This window comes from Coregonus clupeaformis, chromosome 15, assembly GCF_020615455.1.
Source record: "Coregonus clupeaformis isolate EN_2021a chromosome 15, ASM2061545v1, whole genome shotgun sequence".
NCBI classification, from domain to species: domain Eukaryota; kingdom Metazoa; phylum Chordata; class Actinopteri; order Salmoniformes; family Salmonidae; genus Coregonus; species Coregonus clupeaformis.
The window spans coordinates 3,819,203-3,844,202 of NC_059206.1; the positions used below are offsets into that span (position 1 = coordinate 3,819,203).

General features: G+C 47.8%; 1 protein-coding gene across 6 annotated transcripts in view; it reads left to right on the plus strand.

Moving 5' to 3' along the window:
- Window positions 1-25,000, plus strand: part of garnl3 (GTPase activating Rap/RanGAP domain like 3) — a 143,831-nt gene that overhangs the window by 84,164 nt on the left and 34,667 nt on the right. For all 6 annotated transcript variants that reach the window (XM_041897687.2, XM_041897690.2, XM_041897688.2 and 3 more), the window contains exons 5-14: window positions 2,825-2,943; window positions 3,319-3,383; window positions 3,960-4,023; window positions 5,979-6,005; window positions 6,213-6,288; window positions 6,381-6,479; window positions 6,847-6,950; window positions 14,330-14,438; window positions 23,151-23,196; window positions 23,357-23,463. In XM_041897687.2, coding sequence (XP_041753621.2) covers window positions 2,825-2,943; window positions 3,319-3,383; window positions 3,960-4,023; window positions 5,979-6,005; window positions 6,213-6,288; window positions 6,381-6,479; window positions 6,847-6,950; window positions 14,330-14,438; window positions 23,151-23,196; window positions 23,357-23,463 — 816 coding nt within the window. The remainder of the gene's footprint in view (window positions 1-2,824; window positions 2,944-3,318; window positions 3,384-3,959; window positions 4,024-5,978; window positions 6,006-6,212; window positions 6,289-6,380; window positions 6,480-6,846; window positions 6,951-14,329; window positions 14,439-23,150; window positions 23,197-23,356; window positions 23,464-25,000) is intronic.

Below are 25,000 nucleotides of genomic sequence, written 5' to 3' on the forward strand. Positions count from 1 at the left end.
CCTCCTCGGGCAAACGTGCAGAGCCCACCTCCATCAGCTTTGGCCACAGAGCAGGTGTAGCCATGGGCTCCAGATTCCGAGCAGGTCTTTGTAGGGACCGCAGGAGGTTGTCCAACCGGATCGCCATGCTGATGAGCTGGTCGAGTGACAGGTTGTCATCATGGCAGGCTAACTCCATCTGTACCTCCTCCTGCAGTCCGCTGTGGAAAACGGTGACCAGAGCCGACTCGTTCCATCGGGTGGAGGCCGCGATAGTCCGGGACTCCAGGGCGACCTCCAAGGCGGTTCTAGATCCTTGGCGTAGTCAGAGTAGACTCTCACCCCCCTCTTGGCCCTCCAAGGGATGATCAAACACCGAGTGGAAGAGGAGGGTGAAGCGTTCGTAGGACTCGACCTCGGGTCCGCCCGTTTCCCAGACTGCAGCACCCCAGTCCAGGGCCCTTCCGGTCAGTGCCGAGATGACTGTGGCAACTCTGTATCTCCCGGAGACAGCATCGGCGTAGCGAGCGAGGTACATCTTGCTGGCGCGCCGTCAAAGCGCTCCAGGAGGGACGGGTATTCCGCGGACCGGCTCAGATGGGACGGAAGCAGGTAGTGGTTGTGTTGGGGCTGGTGCCGGAACCAGTACTTTCCCCTCCAACCGCAGGATGGTTGCCAGAACGCTGTCCATGGCTCTGCTGAGTCTGGAGAGACAGTCCCCGTGATGCTGGACTGCCTCTATGATGGTCGTCAGCTCGGCCTTTCCCACTGTCTCCATTTTTATGGGTAGATTATTCTGTCACGTTGTATACTGATAGAAGACAGGCGCAGGAATACGTAATCTTTTTTTTTTTTTCTCAACCCAACATAAGGTACGTCATGGAAAACAATGTGGACGAAGCCCAAAACAAACACGTATATATGTATAACAACAGGGATGTAACCCAAACAATAGGGTGAGGTGTAAACCTCTAAATAATACACGGGACAAGACCCAATTACAAGACCCAAGTGCACAATTACTCGGCATGTAAACTGTAATACAATGTATTCACGAGACCAACAGACATGGGACAATAATCGACAAGGACAATGGGGAACAGAGGGCACATATATATACTAATCAGGGGGAATGGGAACCAGGTGTAATGAGACAATGAGACAAGACAATCCGAGGTTGGTGGTAATGAACCAGATCAGTGACGCCTAGAAGGCCGGTAACGTAGACCTCCGGAGCTGGTGAACGGAATGAGCAGCAGTACCGGGGGGATCCGTGACAGTATTTGAGTATTTTCAAATACTTAACAAGTGTATTTCCAAATACTGTACATTGCAATATTCAACTACTTGTCTTTCAAATAAAAATATGTAAATACTTACCTCCAAATGTGTGTGAAAGTCATTGAAATACCCTAAATATTAATACAAAATCAGGTCTGACACGTGTGCAATAAAAGGTACTATTTAGAACCTAAAAGGGTTCTTCAGCTTTCCCCATAGGAGAACCATTTGAAGAACCCTTTATGGTTCCAGGTAGAACCCTTTTGGTTCCAGGTAGAACCCTTTTGGCTTTTGGAATCCAAAAGTATTCTACCTGGAACCAAAAAGGGTTCTCCTACATGTATGGGGACAGCCAAATAACTATTTTGGAACCCTTTTCTCTAAGAGCGTAGGCAAGACCATATGCTTTACATGGGGTCAGGACTTTTCCAGACCATGTGACCTGACCAGTATACTGACTGTAGGGCCAGGACTTTTTCCTGGTCCAATCACATGATCAGGTAAAACTCCTGTCCCTAGCTCTCCTAGTTTAATGGTAGTCTATCAGCTCCCAAAGATACTTCCATAGCTACAGTGGACCTGCAGACTGGGCCCGGCAGTCAGAGGAAGATGGTGAGCAGAGGCTCACTTCACACACACACACACACACACACACACACACACACACACACACACATACACACGCTGGGAGATAACAACATTAACATCTGACTGGCTCCCTAGTCAACACGAGCAGCCAACAGCCTCCTGAGAGTCATGGTGATCGTTAAAAATGCATTACCCCCCTCCTTCCTTCCCTTGTTCTTCCTTTTATCCTTCAGCAAGGTGTGTGTGTGTTTGTGTATGTGTGTGTGTGTTATGCTTTCCAAGCACAGAAAAAAAAGTCCAAGTGAACTGATTCAAAGAAAGAAATGGAGAGAAAGAGATGGAGAGAGAGAGGAAGAAAGGGATCGAGAGAGAGAAGGGGATAGAGAGAGAGATGGAGAGTGAGATGGAGAGAAAGATGGTGAGAGAGATGGAGAGAGAGATGGTGAGAGAGATGGTGAGAGAGATGGTGAGAGAGATGGAGAGAGAGAGAGAGCGAGAGAGAGAGAGAGAGAGAGAGAGAGAGAGAGAGAGAGAGAGAGAGAGAGAGAGAGAGAGAGAAAGAAAGGGATGAAGAGAGAGAGGGGAGCGAGAGAGGGCAGAGTTCCTGTTTTTTATTTGGTTTGGGGGGTCTGGTCAGTGTTATGTCTGAATACGTTGCTGTGTCAACCAGGTAGAGAGGGAGCTGAATGTGAAGCGGTGTTGTCTATGGTTCTGTTGTGTATGACCCACACACACGCCCGCACGCACCCACACACACACACACACACACACACACACACACACACACACACACATATTCAAGCAGATACATATGCATGCATGCACACACTACTCAACATTCCATACAGGAAAAACTAGGCCTCACCGTGGCTTCCTGACAGAAATTAACAGAAACTGTAACGCACACTTATGACCATACAACAAACGACAGAACAGTCAACAATTATAAATCAATTAATGTGTTTTTACCCCCCAGTCCACCAGAACTACATTGGTACGGATGCAGAGAAGAACCCCTTCTACCTGTCTGTGGTTCTGTCCGACCAGAACAACCAGCGGGTCCCTCAGTACAGAGCCATCCTCTGGAGGAAGACAGTAAGTATCTAGGATCAAATCACCCTTCCCAAAGCCTATTGGTATTGGTACAAATTGACTTTTTGCACAGATCTAGGATCAGCTTACCCTTACAAAATACTTCACCTTAAGCATTGGTCTCGGTGGAAGTTGGCTTTAGATACAGATTTAGGATCAGCTCACTCTCCCCAAAGCAAAACCTTGAGCATGAAGGTGAAACATGCATTTCTGATCTTACTGTAGATCAGTGTCTGGATGGAGGTCTATCTTCTGTTCAGGTAGATGATTAGACTAATCATGATGATTACTTTCCACATCCACACCTGAGATAATCTCCTCTCCTCTCCTCTCCTCTCCTCTCCTCTCCTCTCCTCTCCTCTCCTCTCTCTCCCCCAGGGTACACTGAAGATCAGTCTGCCATACAGCCCTACCAAAACACTATCAGTTAAATCCATCTTAAGGTGAGCACTGCTCAGGATGCCATTCAAAATGTGGTCCTCTGTAGCTCAGCTGGTAGAGCACGGCGCTTGTAACGCAAAGGTAGTGGGTTCGATCCCCGGGACCACCCATACACAAAAAAAAAAATGAATGCACGCATGACTGTAAGTCGCTTTGGATAAAAGCGTCTGCTAAATGGCATATTATTATTATTATAAAACATTGTTTGTTTCATAGATCGTTCTGACTAGCCTGGTCCCAGATCTGTTAGTGCTGTCTTTTCAACTCCTATGGTCATTGTCACACATTGGCAAGACAGCACAAACAGACATGGGACCAGGCTAAGATATGACCAATGAATCAGGCTAAAAACACATGGAGAAATTCAATATGGATATGTAATATGTAGTCTGTTGTATTTAAATGAACAACAACATGAACATATACCTTAAGATAATCATGGAATGGAATGTTGTAAACCCGTCTTTAAAACACTTATATTTTCTCCTCTCCTGAACTTTTCCTCTCCTCCTCTTCCTCTCCTCCTCTTCCTCTCCCCCTCTCTTCTCCTCCTATCCTCTGCTCTCCTCCCCCTGCAGTGCGATGAACCTGGACAGGTTTGAGAAAGGCCCAAGGGAGATTCTCAACCCAGAGATACAGAAGGTGAGAGCCCACTGTATCAGCCACAGTGATACAGAAGGTGAGATGACACTGTATCAGCTACAGAGATACAGAAGGTGAGATCACACTGTATCAGCCACAGAGATACAGAATGTGAGATCACACTGTATCAGCCACAGAGATACAGAAGGTGAGATCACACTGTATCAGCCACAGAGATACAGAAGGTGAGATCACACTGTATCAGCCACAGAGATACAGAAGGTGAGATCACACTGTATCAGCCACAGAGATACAGAAGGTGAGATCACTCTGTATCAGCCACAGAGATACAGAAGGTGAGAGCCCACTGTGTCAGCCACAGTGATACAGAAGGTGAGATGACACTGTATCAGCTACAGAGATACAGAAGGTGAGATCACACTGTATCAGCCACAGAGATACAGAAGGTGAGATCACACTGTATCAGCCACAGAGATACAGAAGGTGAGATCACACTGTATCAGCCACAGAGATACAGAAGGTGAGATCACACTGTATCAGCCACAGAGATATAGAAGGTGAGATCACACTGTATCAGCCACAGAGATACAGAAGGTGAGATCACTCTGTATCAGCCACAGACATACAGAAGGTAAGATCACACCATATCAGCCACAGAGATACAGAGGGTGAGATCACACTGTATCAGCCACAGAGATACAGAAGGTGAGATCACTCTGTATCAGCCACAGACAAACAGAAGGTGAGATCACACTGTATCAGCCACAGAGATACAGAAGGTGAGATCACACTGTATCAGCCACAGAGATACAGAGGGTGAGATCACACTGTATCAGCCACAGACAAACAGAAGGTGAGATCACACTGTATCAGCCACAGACATACAGATGTAGGATCTTTATTTGTTCACTTTTTTGTTGCTGAGAATTTTCCTGCCGCTATGGGCGCTATTCTCCACTATCGTTCGGCGACCGGTTCATACATAAAACATCCTCCATTCAGGCTGCAAAGGCGTCGGTTTCCTCCTTAACTCGATTTAAAGGCCCATCGGTGGAAAAAACAGGGAAATATGCGTACCAGCTTAATAAAACAAAATTTTCCACCACCATTTTTGTTTTTCAGACAATTTACAGATGTTGCACACCGCGTCAGTCTGTTGTTTACCCCAGGCTGAACGCAGTGGGCAACATCAGGAAGTAGCATTAGCCACTCTAGCATGGTGGTGGAAAATTGTGTTTTATTAAGACAGTAGGCGTATTTCCCCCGTTGTTTTCCACCAACAGGCCATTAAATCAATTTAAAGAGGAAACCAATATCTTTGCAGCCTGACTGGAGGATGTTTTATGTATGAACCGGTCAACGGGGGACACAAGTGTATTAATGGCTTTGCAGGACGTCAGTGACGGATGACAAATGACGTAAGGAATAATAGCGCCATCTGGCGGCAGCAGGTCTAGAAATGCAGATGAGCTTTGTGATTTACATAAATTCACTGAAAACCCACACTAAAACACGGTTATGTTAACAGTATTGCACTTTTCATGTAGCCTACTTTTGGATAGCTAATAGCTATCGCCGTCTCTGGCTTTTCGTAATAAAAACGGATCAAGCAACATTATGGACTAAACGTTCAAATCCTGTTTCTGCAGGATTATTTTGCTTTGACAATACAGGTCAAATTAAGAGCCTACATCTGTATATAATAGTCATGTACTAACTCTATTTATATGGTATTAGCCCCATACTGTAACAGGTCTTGGAGTCATTTGGGAGTCATTAGAGATTGGGAGTCATTTGGGAGTCAATGGACATTGGGAGTCATTTGGGAGTCATCGGAGATTGGGAGTCATTTGGGAGTCATTGGACATTGGGAGTCATTGGAGATTGGGAGTCATTGGAGATTAGGAGTCATTGGACATTGGGAGTCATTTCCGAGTCATCGGAGTCATTGGAGGGGCAACTGATGATAACTGTGGTGTGTTTTCTCTTCATAGGACCTACTGGTGTTGGAGGAGCAAGAGGTATTAATTTATTTATTCTTTTATAAATATCATTCAAGTGGATATTGTAGTTATTGGTGTTGACCATGGTCTTACTAGAGATTTCCTTCTCCTTTTCTACCAGGGATGTTTTTATGGTTTTGGTAGACAATAAAAGTGTCCCATAAGTTAACGTTAGTGAATAGTGGCACCTTAGATGTACAATATATCTGTCTTATCTTTTGTCAGGGTTCTGTCAACTTCAAATTCGGTGTCCTGTATGCCAAAGATGGACAGCTCACAGACGATGAGATGTTTAGCAACGGTAAGTCACTAATATTGTGAGTAATAGGTATTTGAAGTATCAATGTCCTATGAGTTGTAGTTTGAACCCTGCTCTTTCATTTGTTCCTTCAGAGACTGGGAGCCAGAGCTTCGATAAATTCCTCAACCTCCTGGGTGACACCATCTCCCTGCAGGGCTGGGCAGGCTACCGCGGTGGGCTGGATACCAAGAGTAAGACCTGGACACCACACACACACACACACACACACACACACACACACACCAAGGGTTCTGCTATTAATGATTGTTTTTCCATTGCAACAGACCATGGAGATGTCTTTCATTCACATTCTCTCTTTTAATATTTCTCTCCCTCTTTCTTTCTCTCACTCTTGCCTACGCACCCCTTCCTCTTCTGCTCCCACTGCTCTATCCTTCTCACTCTCCCTCCCTCCCCCCTCTCTTCCTCCCTACCCCTCTCTCCCTCCCTCCCCCCTCTCTCCCTCCCTCCCCCTCTCTCCTTCCCTCCCTCCCCCTTCCCCCCTCTCTCCCCCTCTCTCTCTCCTCCGCTCTCTCCCCCCTCCCCCTCTCTCTCCAGATGACACTACAGGAATGAACTCCATCTACACAGTGTACCAGGGCCATGAGCTGATGTTCCATGTCTCCACCATGCTACCCTACTCCAAGGAGAACAAGCAGCAGGTGTGTGTACGTTCGTGAGTGCGTGCGTGTGTGTGAGTGCATGCGGGTGGGCTGGCAGGCGGGCCCGTGTGTGATTATGCATGTGTGTGTATGTGTGCCTGCTTTGTGTTAAAATCTCTACATGGGGTCAGTCCTCCAGAGCTACAGAGCTATATGGAGTGCATTCGGAAAGTATTCAGACCCCTTCACTTTTTCCACATTTTGTTACGTTACAGCCTTATTCTAAAATAGATAAAATAAAATAAAATCCTCATATATCTACACACAATACCCCATAATGACAAATCGAAAACAGGTTTTATACATTTTTGCTAATTTATAATAAAAAAAATAAAAATAAACCTTATTTACATAAGTATTCAGACCCTTTGCTATGAGACTCAAAAATTTGCTCAGGTGCATCCTGTTTCCATTGATCATCTTTGAGATGTTTCTACAACTTGATTGGAGTCCACCTTTGGTAAATTCAATTGATTGGACATGATTTGGAAAGACACACACCTGTCTACACTGCTCAAAAAAATAAAGGGAACACTTAAACAACACAATGTAACTCCAAGTCAATCACACTTCTGTGAAATCAAACTGTCCACTTAGGAAGCAACACTGATTGACAATACATTTCACATGCTGTTGTGCAAATGGAATAGACAACAGGTGGAAATTATAGGCAATTAGCAAGACACCCCCAATAAAGGAGTGGTTTTGCAGGTGGTGACCACAGACCACTTCTCAGTTCCTATGCTTTCTGGCTGATGTTTTGGTCACTTTTGAATGCTGGCGGTGCTTTCACTCTAGTGGTAGCATGAGACGGAGTCTACAACCCACACAAGTGGCTCAGGTAGTGCAGCTCATCCAGGATGGCACATCAATGCAAGCTGTGGCAAGAAGGTTTGCTGTGTCTGTCAGCGTAGTGTCCAGAGCATGGAGGCGCTACCAGGAGACAGGCCAGTACATCAGGAGACGTGGAGGAGGCTGTAGGAGGGCAACAACCCAGCAGCAGGACCGCTACCTCCGCCTTTGTGCAAGGAGGAGCAGGAGGAGCACTGCCAGAGCCCTGCAAAATGACCTCCAGCAGGCCACAAATGTGCATGTGTCTGCTCAAACGGTCAGAAACAGACTCCATGAGGGTGGTATGAGGGCCCGACGTCCACAGGTGGGGGTTGTGCTTACAGACCAACACCGTGCAGGACGTTTGGCATTTGCCAGAGAACACCAAGATTGGCAAATTCGCCACTGGCACCCTGTGCTCTTCACAGATGAAAGCAGGTTCACACTGAGCACATGTGACAGATGTGACAGAGTCTGGAGACGCCGTGGAGAATGTTCTGCTGCCTGCAACATCCTCCAGCATGACCGGTTTGGCGGTGGGTCAGTCATGGTGTGGGGTGGCATTTCTTTGGGGGGCCGCACAGCCCTCCATGTGCTCGCCAGAGGTAGCCTGACTGCCATTAGGTACCGAGATGAGATCCTCAGACCCCTTGTGAGACCATATGCTGGTGCGGTTGGCCCTGGGTTCCTCCTAATGCAAGACAATGCTAGACCTCATGTGGCTGGAGTGTGTCAGCAGTTCCTGCAAGAGGAAGGCATTGATGCTACGGACTGGCCAGACCGTTCCCCAGACCTGAATCCAATTGAGCACATCTGGGACATCATGTCTCGCTCCATCCACCAACGCCACGTTGCACCACAGACTGTCCAGGAGTTGGCGGATGCTTTAGTCCAGGTCTGAGAGGAGATCCCTCAGGAGACCATCCGCCATCTCATCAGGAGCATGCCCAGGCATTGTAGGGAGGTCATACAGGCACGTGGAGGCCACACACACTACTGAGCCTCATTTTGACTTGTTTTAAGGACATTACATCAAAGTTGGATCAGCGTGTAGTGTGGTTTTCCACTTTAATTTTGAGGGTGACTCCAAATCCAGACCTCCATGGGTTGATAAATTTGATTTCCATTGATCATTTTTGTGTGATTTTGTTGTCAGCACATTCAACTATGTAAAGAAAAAAGTATTTAATAAGATTATTTCATTCATTCAGATCTAGGATGTGTTGTTTAAGTGTTCCCTTTATTTTTTTGAGCAGTGTATATAAGGTCCCACAGTTGACAGTGCAATTCCGAGCAAAAATCAAGCCATGAGGTCGAAGGAATTGTCCGTAGAGCTCCGAGACAGGATTGTGTTGATCTGGGGAAGGGTATTGCTGCAGAATTGAAGGTCCCCAAGAACGCAGTGGCCTCCATCATTCTTAAATGAAAGAACTTTGGAACCACCAAGACTCTTCCTAGAGCTGGCCGCCCGGCCAAACTGAGCATTCGGGGGAGAAGGGCCTTGTTCAGGGAGGTGACCAAGAACCTGACTGTCACTCTGACAGAGCTCCAGAGTTCCTCTGTGGAGATGGGAGAACCTTTCAGAAGGACAACCATCTCTGCAGCACTCCACCAACCAGGCCTTTATGGTAGAGTGGCCAGACGGAAGCCACTCCTCAGTAAAAGGCACATGACAGCTCGCTTGGAGTTTGCCAAAAGGCACCTAAAGACTCTCAGACCATGAGATCAACATTCTCTGGTCTGATGAAACCAAGATTGAACTCTTTGTCCTGAATGCCAAGCGTCACGTCTGGAGGAAACCTGGCACCATCCTTATGGTGAAGCATGGTGGTGGCAGCATCATGCTGTGGGGATGTTTTTCAGCGGCAGGTACTGGGAGACTAGTAAGGAGGGTCAGTCCTCCAGAGCTACAAGGCTATATCCCTCTCTCTGGGTCAGTCCTCCAGAGCTACAGAGCTATGTCCCTCCCTCTGGGTCAGTCCTCCAGAGCTACAGATCTATATCCCTCCCTCTGGGTCAGTCCTCCAGAGCTCCAGAGCTACAGTGGGGAAAAAAAGTATTTAGTCAGCCACCAATTGTGCAAGTTCTCCCACTTAAAAAGATGAGAGAGGCCTGTAATTTTCATCATAGGTACACGTCAACTATGACAGACAAATTGAGAAAAAAATCCAGAAAATCCCATTGTAGGATTTTTTTATGAATTTATTTGCAAATTATGGTGGAAAATAAGTATTTGGTCACCTACAAACAAGCAAGATTTCTGGCTCTCACAGACCTGTAACTTCTTCTTTAAGAGGCTCCTCTGTCCTCCACTCGTTACCTGTATTAATGGCACCTGTTTGAACTTGTTATCAGTATAAAAGACACCTGTCCACAACCTCAAACAGTCACACTCCAAACTCCACAATGGCCAAGACCAAAGAGCTGTCAAAGGACACCAAAAACAAAATTGTAGACCTGCACCAGGCTGGGAAGACTGAATCTGCAATAGGTAAGCAGCTATGTTTGAAGAAATCAACTGTGGGAGCAATTATTAGGAAATGGAAGACATACAAGACCACTGATAATCTCCCTCGATCTGGGGCTCCACGCAAGATCTCACCCTGTGGGGTCAAAATGATCACAAGAACGGTGAGCAAAATCCCTGAACCACACGGGGGACCTAGTGAATGACCTGCAGAGAGCTGGGACCAAAGTAACAAAGCCTACCATCAGTAACACACTACGCCGCCAGGGACTCAAATCCTGCAGTGCGAGACGTGTCCCCCTGCTTAAGCCAGTACATGTCCAGGCCCGTCTGAAGTGCATTTGGATGATCCAGAAGAGGATTGGGAGAATATCATATGGTCAGATGAAACCAAAATATAACTTTTTGGTAAAAACTCAACTCGTCATGTTTGGAGGACAAAGAATGCTGAGTTGCATCCAAAGAACACCATACCTACTGTGAAGCATGGGGTTGGAAACATCATGCTTTGGGGCTGTTTTTCTGCAAAGGGACCAGGACGACTGATCCGTGTAAAGGAAAGAATGAATGGGGCCATGTATCGTGAGATTTTGAGTGAAACCCTCCTTCCATCAGCAAGGGCATTGAAGATGAAACGTGGCTGGGTCTTTCAGCATGACAATGATCCCAAACACACCGCCCGGGCAACGAAGGAGTGGCTTCGTAAGAAGCATTTCAAGGTCCTGGAGTGGCCTAGCCAGTCTCCAGATCTCAACCCCCATAGAAAATCTTTGGAGGGAGTTGAAAGTCTGTGTTGCCCAGCGACAGCCCCAAAACATCACTGCTCTAGAGGAGATCTGCATGGAGGAATGGGCCAAAATACCAGCAACAGTGTGTGAAAACCTTGTGAAGACTTACAGAAAACGTTTGACCTGTGTCATTGCCAACAAAAGGGTATATAACAAAGTATTGAGAAACTTTTGTTATTGACCAAATACTTATTTTCCACCATCATATGCCAATAAATTCATTAAAAATCCTACAATGTGATTTTCTAGATTTTTTTTTCTCATTTTGTCTGTCATAGTTGACGTGTACCTATAATGAAAATTACAGGCCTCTCTCATCTTTTTAAGTGGGAGAACTTGCACAATTGGTGGCTGACTAAATACTTTTTTTCCCCACTGTATATCCCTCCCTCTGGGTCAGTCGTCCAGAGCTACAGACCTATATCCCTCCCTCTGGGTCAATCCTCCAGAGCTACAGAGCTATATCCCTCCCTCTGGGTCAGTCGTCCAGAGCTACAGACCTATATCCCTCCCTCTGGGTCAATCCTCCAGAGCTACAGAGCTATATCCCTCCCTCTGGGTCAGTCCTCCAGAGCTACAGAGCTATATCCCTCCCTCTGGGTCAGTCCTCCAGAGCTACAGAGCTATATCCCTCCCTCTGGGTCAGTCATCCAGAGCTACAGAGCTATATTCCTCCCTCTGGTCAGTCCTCCAGAGCTACAGAGCTATGTCCCTCCCTCTGGGTCAGTCCTCCAGAGCTACAGAGCTATATCCCTCCCTCTGGGTCAGTCCTCCAGAGCTCCAGAGCTATATCCCTCCCTCTGGGTCAGTCCTCCAGAGCTACATACCTATATCCCTCCCTCTGGGTCAGTCCTCCAGAGCTCCAGAGCTATATCCCTCCCTCTGGGTCAGTCCTCCAGAGCTACAGAGCTATATCCCTCCCTCTGGGTCAGTCCTCCAGAGCTCCAGTGCTATATCCCTCCCTCTGGGTCAGTCCTCCAGAGCTACAGAGCCATATCCCTCCCTCTATGTCAGTCCTCCAGAGCTACAGAGCTATATCCCTCCCTCTGGGTCAGTCCTCCAGAGCTACAGAGCTATATCCCTCCCTCTGGGTCAGTCCTCCAGAGCTACAGACCTATATCCCTCCCTCTGGGTCAGTCCTCCAGAGCTACAGACCTATATCCCTCCCTCTGGGTCAGTTGTGCATTCTTTTCATCATCATCATCATCATCTTCTTCTCTCTCTCTCTCTTTTCTATTGCTTTGTCCTCCAACCCCTCTCACTCTCTCCCCCATATAACCCTTTCACCCCCTCTCTCGTCTTTCGCTCCCTGACTCTACTTTATCGCTCTCTTTTTATTCTCTCTATTCCCCTCTGCATATCTCACCCTTTCACCCTTCCTTCCTTCCTTCCTCCCTCCCTCTCACTCCCTCCCTCTTTCTTTCCCTCTATCTCTCTTTCTCTCTTTCTCTCTCTCCCTCTCCATCTCTGTCTATCTCTCTCTCCCTCTCCATTTCTCCTCTATCTATCTATCTATCTATCTATCTATCTATCTATCTATCTATCTATCTATCTATCTATCTATCTATCTATCTATCTATCTATTCTCTCTCTCTCTCTCTCTCTCTCTCTCTCTCTCTCTCTCTCTCTCTCTCTCTCTCTCTCTCTCTCTCTCTCTCTCTCTCTCTCTCTCTCTCTCTCTCTCTCTCTCTCTCTCTCTCTCTCTCTTCTGTATCAGATTGCTAACCTCCAGTTACTCTTACTATCTAGCGTACTGAATGGTGTTAAGTCATATCCGAGATACACCAGCCTTTCAGTTAGTCTTTCATCTGTTCAAGGTCAGAGTTGTTGAGATGCCGAGGAAATAGGAAGTACTCTCTAGTCCTTGGTCTTTCAATCTCCATTCACTCACTCAAGAGGAAAAAAGCATACACTCACATGCACGCAAAACACACACACACACACACACACGCATACACACACACCTAAACGCCACTGAGTCAGACAAGTTACTTAAATTGAAACATTTTCTCATCGAATAAGAAACAAAGTATTGACATTCTCCACTACAACATTTGTACCTTACGACCTAAATGCCTCTTAGTGTCTTTGTGTCAGACAATGCTACCACTTGCTACTGCGTGGAGTGTGTGTGACTGGTGTGTGTGTGTGTGTGTGTGTGTGTGTGTGTGTGTGTGTGTGTGTGTGTGTGTGTGTGTGTGTGTGTGTGTGTGTGTGTGTGTGTGTGTGTGTGTGTGTGTGTGTGTGTGTGTGTGTGTGTGTGTGAACCCTGTCAGCAAAAGCCAATATCTGTGGGTGGGATATGGAAGGGAAGAGAGGCTGGATGAGAGGGTTACAAACATTCATAATTGGATTCCATCTAAAACATATTCCAAAGTCCTAATGAATACAAACATATTCTCCTCACAAGCCTGTACGTGTGTGTGTGTGTGTTCTCTGCCTTCCTAAGGGAAAATATCCATTCATATCATCAACAAACTCAATTCCTTTAATTGGATGGTATTTAACATTGGGTGTAGTCCCACTCTGCACCATGGGGCAGGCTTCTGCTAAACTAGCCAGGGGGAAATGTGCGCGCGCGCGTGTGTGTGTGTGTGTGTGTGTGTGTGCGTGCGTATGAACGTATGACTGTAAGTCACTGGATAAAAGCGTCAGCTAAATGGCATATATTATTATTATTATTGTGTGTGTGTTTGCGTATGTGTGTGTGTGTGTGTGTGCGTATGAACGCATGACTGTGTACATGCGTGTGTTTGTCAGCCTCTGAAGTTGAAGATGAAAGTGGTGTAATTTCCATAGCTTGCTAATGAGCTTATAGGGTAGTGGAATAATATCAGCTCTTTGACTCTGAGAATGACCCATTGAATGGTGCTGCACTGTTCACATACACACGCCCACAAACGCACACACTCTCTCTCACTCATAACACATACATTATCCTAGCTAACAAAAAATCACTGTTGTGTATTTATTTTGATTGTTCGTGTCAACCTTTCGTCATTAAATATTATTCTAATAATGAATGGAAGCTCTGAAATTATATTTGAGATGCTCATAAAACAGGCATTAATATATTAGGCCAGAAATAAACTGTCTTGTCTGACAACTAGATATAATTCAGCACTTATTTAACTTGATTATTGTGTGACGTTTCTCATTGTCTCCTCTTTTCTCTCTCTCTCTCTCTCTCTCTCTCACTCTCTCTCCTCTTCTCTCTCTCTCTCTCTCTCTCTCTCTCTCTCTTTCTCTCTCTCTCTCTTCTTCTCTCTCTTTCTCTCTCTCTCGCTCTTCAGGTGGAGAGGAAAAGACACATTGGGAATGACATCGTCACCATAGTGTTCCAGGAGGGAGAGGATGCGTCTCCGTCATTTAAACCCTCCATGATCCGATCCCATTTCACACGTATCCTTCCTTTGTGGCCAAACAAGCACAACCAGGAAATGGTCATCCCTGACCTTCACAATACAATGGACATTATCACCTGTATACCGTGCCAGTGTCTATAAGCTATGCAAGGCGAAAGTAAACAACATAGCGATTTCTTTTACCATCTGCGTGCATGAAAAGTTGTGACCGGATATACTTTTTGCAGGCGCAACCTGTTAAATTAGGAATCATCAGTGGCGATTTTAGCATGTAAATCTTGGTGGGCCAAACTCCCAATTTCAGCACCATGGAGTGAATCCTTACCACCGCTACACCTGGCTATCAGCGGAGCCTTGTCTGGCTGCGATACAGTTCATTCAGCCTCATTGTCAAGGTTGTTGTAAGTGGGTGTGGTGGTGGAATCAGGCGCAGGACGCAGAAGTATAGTTCCAAAGACTTTAGTGAAATCTCTAACCGTGCAAGCACTAAATAGCCCGAAGGCGAAACTCCGCGCGCAGGCGAAACAAAACGTGCGCACAAACAGGTGCGACAAAACTCTCCAAACTATGGAGGACAGCTCTACCGAGCAAATAGTCAATACATCCAACAACAAAGCACGACAGTGAAAACAATCACACACAACACCTGACAAACACAACGAGAACTAAATAGGACACTAATGACACTAAATGATAACAGGTGTGACAACAATCAGACAAAAGCAAACGAACATAGAAACATGCAACGGTGGCAGCTAGTATTCCGGAGACGACGAACGCCGAAGCCTGCCCGAGCAAGGAAGAGAGGCAGCCTCGGCCGAAACCGTGACAGTACCCCCCCCTTGACGCGGCTCCAGACGTGCGCCGACTCCGGCCTCGGGGGCGACCAGGAGGACGCGGAGCAGGATCGTCGGGTGCCCACGATGGAATTCCGTCCAGGAGAGACGGGTCCAAAATGTCTCTCCTCGGCACCCAGCACCGTTCCTCCGGGCCGTACCCCTCCCACTCCACTAGATATTGGAGACCCCCCATCCGACGTCTCGAATCCAAGATGGACCGCACAGAGTACGCCGGTGCCCCCTCGATGTCCAATGGGGGCGGAGGAGTCTCCCTGTGTCACGAACGTCTTGAAGCGAAGTAGACCAAGGCGCAGCGTGAGAAACAAACATGACTTTAATTAGTTAAAGTTTCTAAACAAAACAAAACACGACTCGTGAAGTCCACGGTGACACTGACCGAACACGGAACAAAAACCCACAAACCCAAAGTGAAACACAGACAGTTAAATATGGCTCCCAATCAGAGACAACCAGCAAACAGCTGACACTCGTTGCCTCTGATTGGGAGTCACTCAGTCAAACATAGAAACAGAAGACATAGAATGAACACACCCTGGCTCAACATAATGAGTCCCAGAGCCAGGGTGTGACACCCTGATCTCACTTTCTTGGAGTGGGCCAGCTACCACCGGCCTGAGAAGAGACACATGGAACGAGGGGTTAATACTTTTATACTCCACAGGCAGTTGTAATTTGTAACACACCTCGTTCAACCTTCTCAGGACTTTAAATGGCCCTACAAACCGCCGACCCAGTTTCCGACAGGGCAGGCGGAGGGGCAGGTTTCTGGTAGAGAGCCAGACTCGATCACCAGGTGCGTACACCGGTCCCTCACTGCGGTGGCGATCGGCGCTCGCCTTATGACGACGGATGGCCCGCTGCAGGTGGACGTGTGCAGCGTTCCATGTCTCCTCCGAGCGCCGCACCCACTCATCCACCGCAGGAGCCTCGATCTGGCTCTGCTGCCAAGGTGCCAGAACCGGCTGGTAACCTAACACACATTGGAAAGGGGTTAGGTTAGTGGAGGAATGGCGTAGGGAATTCTGGGCCATTTCGGCCCAGGGAACGCCTTGCCCACTCCTCCGGCCGGTCCTGGCAGTATGTTCTAAGAAAACTACCCACATCCTGGTTCACACGTTCCACCTGCCCATTACTCTCCGGGTGGTAACCCGAGGTGAGGCTCACCGAGACCCCCCAACCGCTCCATAAAAGCTCTCCAGACTCTGGAGGTAAATTGGGGACCTCGATCAGACACAATATCTCGGGTACCCCGTAGTGCCGGAACACATGGGTGAATAGTGCTTCGGCAGTTTGCAGGGCCGTAGGAAGGCCCGGCATGGGGAGCAAACGACAGGCCTTAGAAAACCGGTCCTCAACGACCAGTATAGTGGTATTCCCCTGTGAAGGAGGAAGGTCAGTGAGGAAATCCACCGAGAGGTGAGACCATGGTCGTTGTGGAACGGGCAGGGGTAGTAACTTACCCCTAGGCAGATGTCTAGGCGCCTTACACTGGGCGCACACCGAGCAGGAGGAAACATAAACCCTCACATCCCTCGCCAACGTGGGCCACCAGTACTTGGCACTAAGACAGTGCACTGTCCGGCCGATACCAGGGTGTCCAGAGGAGGGTGACGTGTGAGCCCAATAGATCAATCGATCCCGAACCTCGAGCGGAACGCACTTCCCGACCCTCCGGACATTGAGGTGGACTAGGGTCGGTGCGTCCGCTTCGCTCGAGTTCAGCATCGACCTCCCACACTACCGGTGCCACCAGACAAGACTCCGGCAGTATGGGAGTGGGCTCCACGGACCTCTCCTCCGTGTCATACCGCCGAGACAGTGCGTCTGCCTTACCATTCTGTGACCCAGGGATGTATGTGATCTTAAATGTGAACCGAGTCAAAAACATATTCCACCTCGCCTGGCGAGGGTTCAGCCTCCTTGCTGCCCGGATGTACTCCAGGTTACGGTGGTCCGTCAAAATAAGGAAAGGGTGTTGAGCCCCCTCAAGCCAGTGCCTCCACACCTTTAGGGCCTGTACCACGGCTAACAGCTCCCTGTCCCCTACGTCATAGTTTCGCTCCGCCGGACCGAGCTTCTTGGAATAAAAAGCACAGGGGCGGAGTTTAGGTGGCGCGCCGGACCGTTGCGAAAGCACGGCTCCTATACCGGCCTCTGACGCGTCCACCTCTACCTGAAATGGCAAAGAGGGATCCGGATGCGCCAGCACCGGGGCCGAGGTAAACAGGTCCTTCAACCTCCCAAACGCCCTGTCCGCCTCGGCTGACCACTGCAGACGCACCGGACCCCTTCAAAAGAGACGTTATGGGAGCTGCCACCTGTCCAAAACCCCGGATAAACCTCCGGTAGTAATTCGCAAACCCCAAGAACTGCTGCACCTCCTTCACAGTGGTTGGCGTTTGCCAATTACGCACGGCCGACACCCAGTCTACCTCCATCTTCACCCCTGACGCAGACAACTGATAACCCAAAAAGGAGACCGACTCCTGGAAAAACAGACACTTCTCTGCCTTGACATACAGGTCGTGCTCCAACAGCCTCCGCAACACTCTGCGCACCAGGGCCACATGCTCAACTCGGGTAGGCGAGTACACGAGAATGTCATCTATGTACACGACCACCCCCTGCCCCTGCATGTCCCTGAAGATCTCATCAACGAATGATTGGAAAACTGAAGGAGCGTTCATCAACCCGTATGGCATGACAAGATACTCGTAATGGCCCGAGGTGGTACTAAAGGCTGTCTTCCATTCATCGCCCTCCCTAATGCGCACCAAGTTATGCAGCGCTCCTGAGATCTAATTTAGTGAAGAAACGCGCCCCGTGCAATGACTCCGTCATGGTCGCAATCAGCAGGAGTGGATAACTGTACTTCACCGTGATCTGATTGAGACCACGGTAATCAATGCACGGGCGTAATCCTCCATCCTTTTTCTTCACAAAAAGAAACTTGAGGACGCAGGGGAAGTGGAAGGCCGTATGTATCCTTGTCTCAGAGATTCGTCCATGTAAGTCTCCATAGCATTCTTCTCCTCCTGAGACAGAGGATACACATGGCTCCGTGGGAGCGCAGCTCCTGCCTGGAGGTCTATCGCACAATCTCCCTGCCTATGGGGCGGCAACTGCGTCGCCCTCGACTTACTAAACGCAATAGCCAAATCCCCATACTCAGGGGGAACGTGCAATGCGGGCACCTGGTTTGGACTCTCCACCGAGGTAGCCCCTACGGAAACGCCTAAACATCGACCCACACACTGAGCAGACCACTCCATCAGAGCTCTCTCCTGCCACGAAATAGTCGGGTTATGGGTACTCAACCAGGGCATGCCCAGCACCACCGGATACGCAGGCGAGTCGATCAGAAATAGCTGGATCATCTCCTGATGACCCCCCTGCGCACACATCCTAAGTGGCGCTGTAACCTCCCTGATCAGGCCCGCACCCAACGGACGGCTATCTAGGGCATGAACGGGGAAAGGAACGTCAACAGGTAGAAGAGGAATCCCTAAGGCTAAACAAAATTGCTTATCAACAAAATTCCCAGCCGCGCCTGAATCTGCCAGCGCCTTATGCTGGGAATGAGGTGCTACCTGTGGAAAACGCACAGGTATACAAAAGTGTGCAACAGAGAGCTCTGGGTGAGTGGGGCGCCTACTCACCTGGAAGGACTCCCAGTGCGGGACCTGTCGTCTTCCCCCTAGGGAGGCCATCCCCAGCACCTAGCCGCGGTGTGTCCTCCCGACCACAGTTGGTGCAGGAGATGGACCCCCTCGTATTCCGACCCCTCCTCTCTCTAGCGCCAGCGCCACCGAGCTCCATGGGGCACGGCTCGGAAGCGCCGGAGGGTGAAATGGACGGACCCCCCTCGGGACGTCCGCGGGTAGCTAGCAGGGTATCCAGCCTGATGGACATGTCGACCAACTGGTCGAACGAGAGACTGGTGTCCCTACAGGCCAGCTCCCTACGGACGTCCTCACGTAGACTACATCGATAGTGATCGATGAGGGCCCGCTCATTCCACCCTGCAATCGCCGCTAGAGTGCGGAATTCTAAGGCGAACTCCTGGGCACTCCTCCTCCCCTGCCGGAGGCCGAACAGACGCTCCCCCGCCGCTTTCCCCTCCCTGAAGCGGCGGGAGAACTCGGCGGGAGAACTCCTCGTAGGTGATGGTGTTAGCGTCTATTCTCCTCCACTCTGCGTTGGCCCATTCCAACGCTTTACCGGAAAGGCAGGAGATCAGGGCGGACACGCTCTCGTGCCCCAAGGGCGCCGGGTGCACGGTGGCCAGGTAAAGCTCCACCTGGAGAAGGAATCCCTGACACCCGGCAGCGGTCCCATCGTAGGCCCTCGGGAGCGAGAGTCGAACTCCTCTGGGTTCCGGAGCGGGAAGAGGCTGACTTGCCGTGGCGCGGGCAGGGACGATGGTAGTGGAGGTGTCCCTCGGGTCTCCCAGCCTCTGATGGTGGTGATCACCTCCTGCAGTGCGGACCCCATCCGCAGGATCTGGTCATCTTGCTGGCGGACCCTGTCCTCCAGCGTCGCCTGCGCTGCTTCGGCTCCTGCTGATTCCATTTATCGGTGTGTGATTCTGTCAAGGTTGTTGTAAGTGGGTGTGGTGGTGGAATCAGGCGCAGGACGCAGAAGTATAGTTCCAAAGACTTTAGTGAAATCTCTAACCGTGCAAGCACTAAATAGCCCGAAGGCGAAACTCCGCGCGCAGGCGAAACAAAACGTGCGCACAAACAGGTGCGACAAAACTCTCCAAACTATGGAGGACAGCTCTACCGAGCAAATAGTCAATACATCCAACAACAAAGCACGACAGTGAAAACAATCACACACAACACCTGACAAACACAACGAGAACTAAATAGGACACTAATGACACTAAATGATAACAGGTGTGACAACAATCAGACAAAAGCAAACGAACATAGAAACATGCAACGGTGGCAGCTAGTATTCCGGAGACGACGAACGCCGAAGCCTGCCCGAGCAAGGAAGAGAGGCAGCCTCGGCCGAAACCGTGACACTCATTTACTGCCTTCTTAAAAAACATAGCTGATATGGCTGACTTGCTTAAACAAATGTGGTTTCTACTGACAGTTGAGATGTACAAACTATGGCATAAGGGAACAATATCGATTAAGACATTAATGAGCGAGCTAAGACGGACGTAGCCAATATAACTATTTGTTTAGCGACAGAATTCAGAACATGGGCCGTTCTTACAGTATTCTCCATGTACACCAAGTCAGAACCATAGGATAAATAAAGGGGGCATATACTGTAAGTAGACAATGAAAGCTCTTACAATATTTGATGATGACGTTTCTCTAAAACAGGCTATAGGCTACATGTGCACCACCAAGTCAGAACAGTAGGCTACGTTATGAGTGGGAAAGGGACCAAATTATTAGGGTGAAGCACATGGGCTACTAACAGCTTACCACACAACATACACTTAGTATTACTTTCTTAGCTACAGTATACAGTGAGGGAAAAAAGTATTTGATCCCCTGCTGATTTTGTATGTTTGCCCACTGACAAAGACATGATCAGTCTATAATTTTAATGGTAGGTTTATTTGAACAGTGAGAGACAGAATAACAACAAAAAAATCCAGAAAAACGCATGTCAAAAATGTTATAAATAGATTTGCATTTTAATGAGGGAAATAAGTATTTGACCCCTCTGCAAAACATGACTTAGTACTTGGTGGCAAAACCCTTGTTGGCAATCACAGAGGTCAGACGTTTCTTTTAGTTGGCCACCAGGTTTACACACATCTCAGGAGGGATTTTGTCCCACTCCTCTTTGCAGATCTTCTCCAAGTCATTAAGGTTTTGAGGCTGACATTTGGCAACTCAAACCTTCAGCTCCCTCCACAGATTTGCTAGGCCACTCCAGGACCTTAATGTGCTTCTTCTTGAGCCACTCCTTTGTTGCCTTTGCCGTGTGTTTTGGGTTATTGTCATGCTGGAATACCCATCCACGACCCATTTTCAATGCCTTGGCTGAGGGAAGGAGGTTCTCACCCAAGATTTGACGGTACATGGCCCCGTCCATCGTCCCTTTGATGCAGTGAAGTTGTCCTGTCCCCTTAGCAGAAAAACACCCCCAAAGCATAATGTTTCCACCTCCATGTTTGACGGTGGGGATGGTGTTCTTGGGGTCATAGGCAGCATTCCTCCTCCTCCAAACACGGTGAGTTGAGTTGACGCCAAAGAGCTCGATTTTGGTCTCATCTGACCACAACACTTTCACCCAGTTCTCCTCTGAATCATTCAGATGTTCATTGGCAAACTTCAGACGGGCCTGTATATGTGCTTTCTTGAGCAGGGGGACCTTGCGGGCGCTGCAGGATTTCAGTCCTTCACGGCGTAGTGTGTTACCAATTGTTTTCTTGGTGACTATGGTCCCAGCTGCCTTGAGATCATTGACAAGATCCTCCCGTGTAGTTCTGGGCTGATTCCTCACCGTTCTCATGATCATTGCAACTCCACGAGGTGAGATCTTGCATGGAGCCCCAGGCCGAGGGAGATTGACAGTTATTTTGTGTTTCTTCCATTTGCGAATAATCGCACCAACTGTTGTCACCTTCTCACCAAGCTGCTTGGGGATGGTCTTGTAGCCCATTCCAGCCTTGTGTAGGTCTACAATATTGTCCCTGACATCCTTGGAGAGCTCTTTGGTCTTGGCCATGGTGGAGAGTTTGGAATCTGATTGATTGATTGCTTCTGTGGACAGGTGTCTTTTATACAGGTAACAAGCTGAGATTAGGAGCACTCCCTTTAAGAGTGTGCTCCTAATCTCAGCTCATTACCTGTATAAAAGATACCTGGGAGCCAAAAATCTTTCTGATTGAGAAGGGGGTCAAATACTTATTTCCCTCATTAAAATGCAAATCTATTTATAACATTTTTGACATGCGTTTTTCTGGATTTTTTTGTTGTTATTCTGTCTCTCACTGTTCAAATAAACCTACCATTAAAATTATAGACTGATCATTTCTTTGTCAGTGGGCAAACGTACAAAATCAGCAGGGGATCAAATACTTTTTTCCCTCACTGTACATATCTCCCTGGCATATTACATAATTTATGCAGCAGCATATAATACATTTTTGGACTCACCTTGTTGTGCTGTGCTCACTTTAACAGGAAGGTGGCAGGGCCGTCCTTGTGGGTAGATTTTGTCATCAAACTTTGTCATCAAAGTCTGGCATTCTCTGGATTTATGGTGCTTTCAAGACAACTGGTAACTCAAAAAAAAACAAGGTTGAAAGAGACCCGAGTTCCCAACTTGGAATTCCGAGTTGGATGACAGTTCAAAACGTATTTTCCCAGACGGAGCTCGTTTTTTTCAGAGTTCCCAGTTGTCTTGAACTCACTGAAGTCTGAGATTTCCCAGTTCCGAGTTTCCAGTTGTTTTGAACGCGGCAGAAGTCACGCTTGATTGACAGCATGGCCAATGTGTGCAACCTTTTCTGGCTGCTCATTCAAGGGTTTTTCTTTATTTTTACTATTTTCTTCATTGTAGAATAATAGTGAAGACATCAAAACTATGAAATAACACATATGGAATCATGTAGTAACCAAAAAAGTGTTAAACAAATCAAAATATATTTTATATTTGAGATTCTTCAAATAGCCACCCTTTGCCTTGATGACAGCTTTGCACACTCTTGGCATTCTCTCAACCAGCTTCATGAGGTAGTCACCTGGAATGCATTTCAATTAACAGGTGTGCCTTCTTAAAAGTTAATTTGTGGAATTTTTGCTAAACAGGTGGGGTATTGCCCCACCTGCCCTAGATGACGGGTCGCCAGTTGGAATCATGTATTGAGTGTATGGGAGTTCATGTTAATTCCTTAATTTTACTGCCAGATATATTTGCATTAGTTAGATACAACAGTCAGAATGACAGTTACAGGTATGTTGGGGTTCAGTTTCATTTTTGTTTCAGGCATGTATTTTATGCAGTGTTTGTGTATTGTATTGTATTGTATTTTATTGTATTGACTTATGACCTCTCTGTGTGTTCCTGTGAGTGTGTAAGTGTGAAAACGATAACAGGGTTTTGTGTGTTCTAGGTTGAAGATTTTCTCTGAGGAAAGTGTGCCATTGTTCGGACCTCCCCTCCCCTCACCACCAGTGTTTACAGATCACCAAGAATTCAGGGACTTTTTGTTAGTCAAACGTAAGACCATGGACTCTCCTAACTGTTTACACCTCTTCTGTTTAAACCTCTACGGTTTACACCTCTTCTGTTTAAACCTCTATTATTTACAGTTCTACTGTTTACAGCTCTACAGTTACACCTCTACTGTTTACAGCTCTACGGTTTACACCTCTACAGTTACACCTCTACTGTTTACAGCTCTACGGTTTACACTTCTCTTCTGTATGGAATGACCTTATGCAATGTAAAGTATTACAGTGACGAATTTGTTTCACTTTATCTAAGGTTTATCTTAAACCCTTAATAAGGCCTATGTACGTGTGCTTCACAAATGTTTTAAGCTAATGTCACACATAAAGAGTGAATTTAACAGGTCTGTAGCAGCCCCCACTTTGTATAGGCCTCTATGTAGACATGTGACCAAAATAGTATTTGAGTCAGGTTAGAAGTCCTTGAGGCTGTATAGTTGTAGTTGTAGGCTTTCTTCAAGGCCCACCACAGAGGAAGTTGCCTCACCTATTTCGAGTAATTCCTGTCCTAGAGCGGAAATTCTTGTTTAGGTTCCACCTCGAAAAATGATGCAGGCTGCTAATACATATCAGGAATTGAGGGTGGGAACGTTGTGGGGATTTCCACTTGGAGCAGAGAAATAACAACAAGTAGTATGTGGACACCTGCTCGTCGAACGTCTAATTCCAAAATCTTGGGCATTAATATGGAGTTGGTCCCCCTTTTGCTGCTATAACAGCCTCCACTCTTCTGGGAAGGCTTTCCACTAGATGTTGGAACATTGCTGCGGGGACTTGCTTCCATTCAGCCACAAGAGCATTAGTGAGGTCGGGCGCTGATGTTGGGCAACTAGGCCTGGCTTACAGTCGGCATTCCAATTCATCCCAAAGGTATTCGATCGGGTTAAGGTCAGGGCTCTGTGCAGGCCAGTCAAGTTCTTCCACAGCAATCTCGACAAACCATTTCTGTATGAACCTCGCTTTGTGCACGGGGGCATTGTCATGCTGAAACAGGAAAGGGCCTTCCCCAAATTGTTGCCACAAAGTTGGAAGCACTGAATCGTATAGAATGTCATTGTATGCTGTAGCGTTAAGATTTCCCTTCACTGGAACTAAGGGGCCTAGCCCAAAACCATGAAAAACAGCCCCAGACCATTATTGCATTGGGGCAGGTAGCGTTCTCCTGGCATCCGTCATACCCAGATTCGTCCGTCGGACTGCCAGATGGTGAAGCGTGATTCATCACTCCAGAGAACGCGTTTCCACTGCTCCAGAGTCCAATGCCGGCGAGCTTTACACCACTCCAGCCGATGCTTGGCATTGCGCACGGTGATCTTAGGCTTGTGTGCGGCTGCTCGGCCATGGAAACCCATTTCATGAAGCTCACGACGAACAGTTCTTGTGCTGACGTTGCTTCCAGAGGCAGTTTGGAACTCGTAGTGAGTGTTGCAACCGAGGACAGACGATTTTTATGCACTACGCGCTTCAGAACTCAGTGGTCCCGTTCTGTGAGCTTGTGTGGCCTACCACTTCGCGGCTGAGCCGTT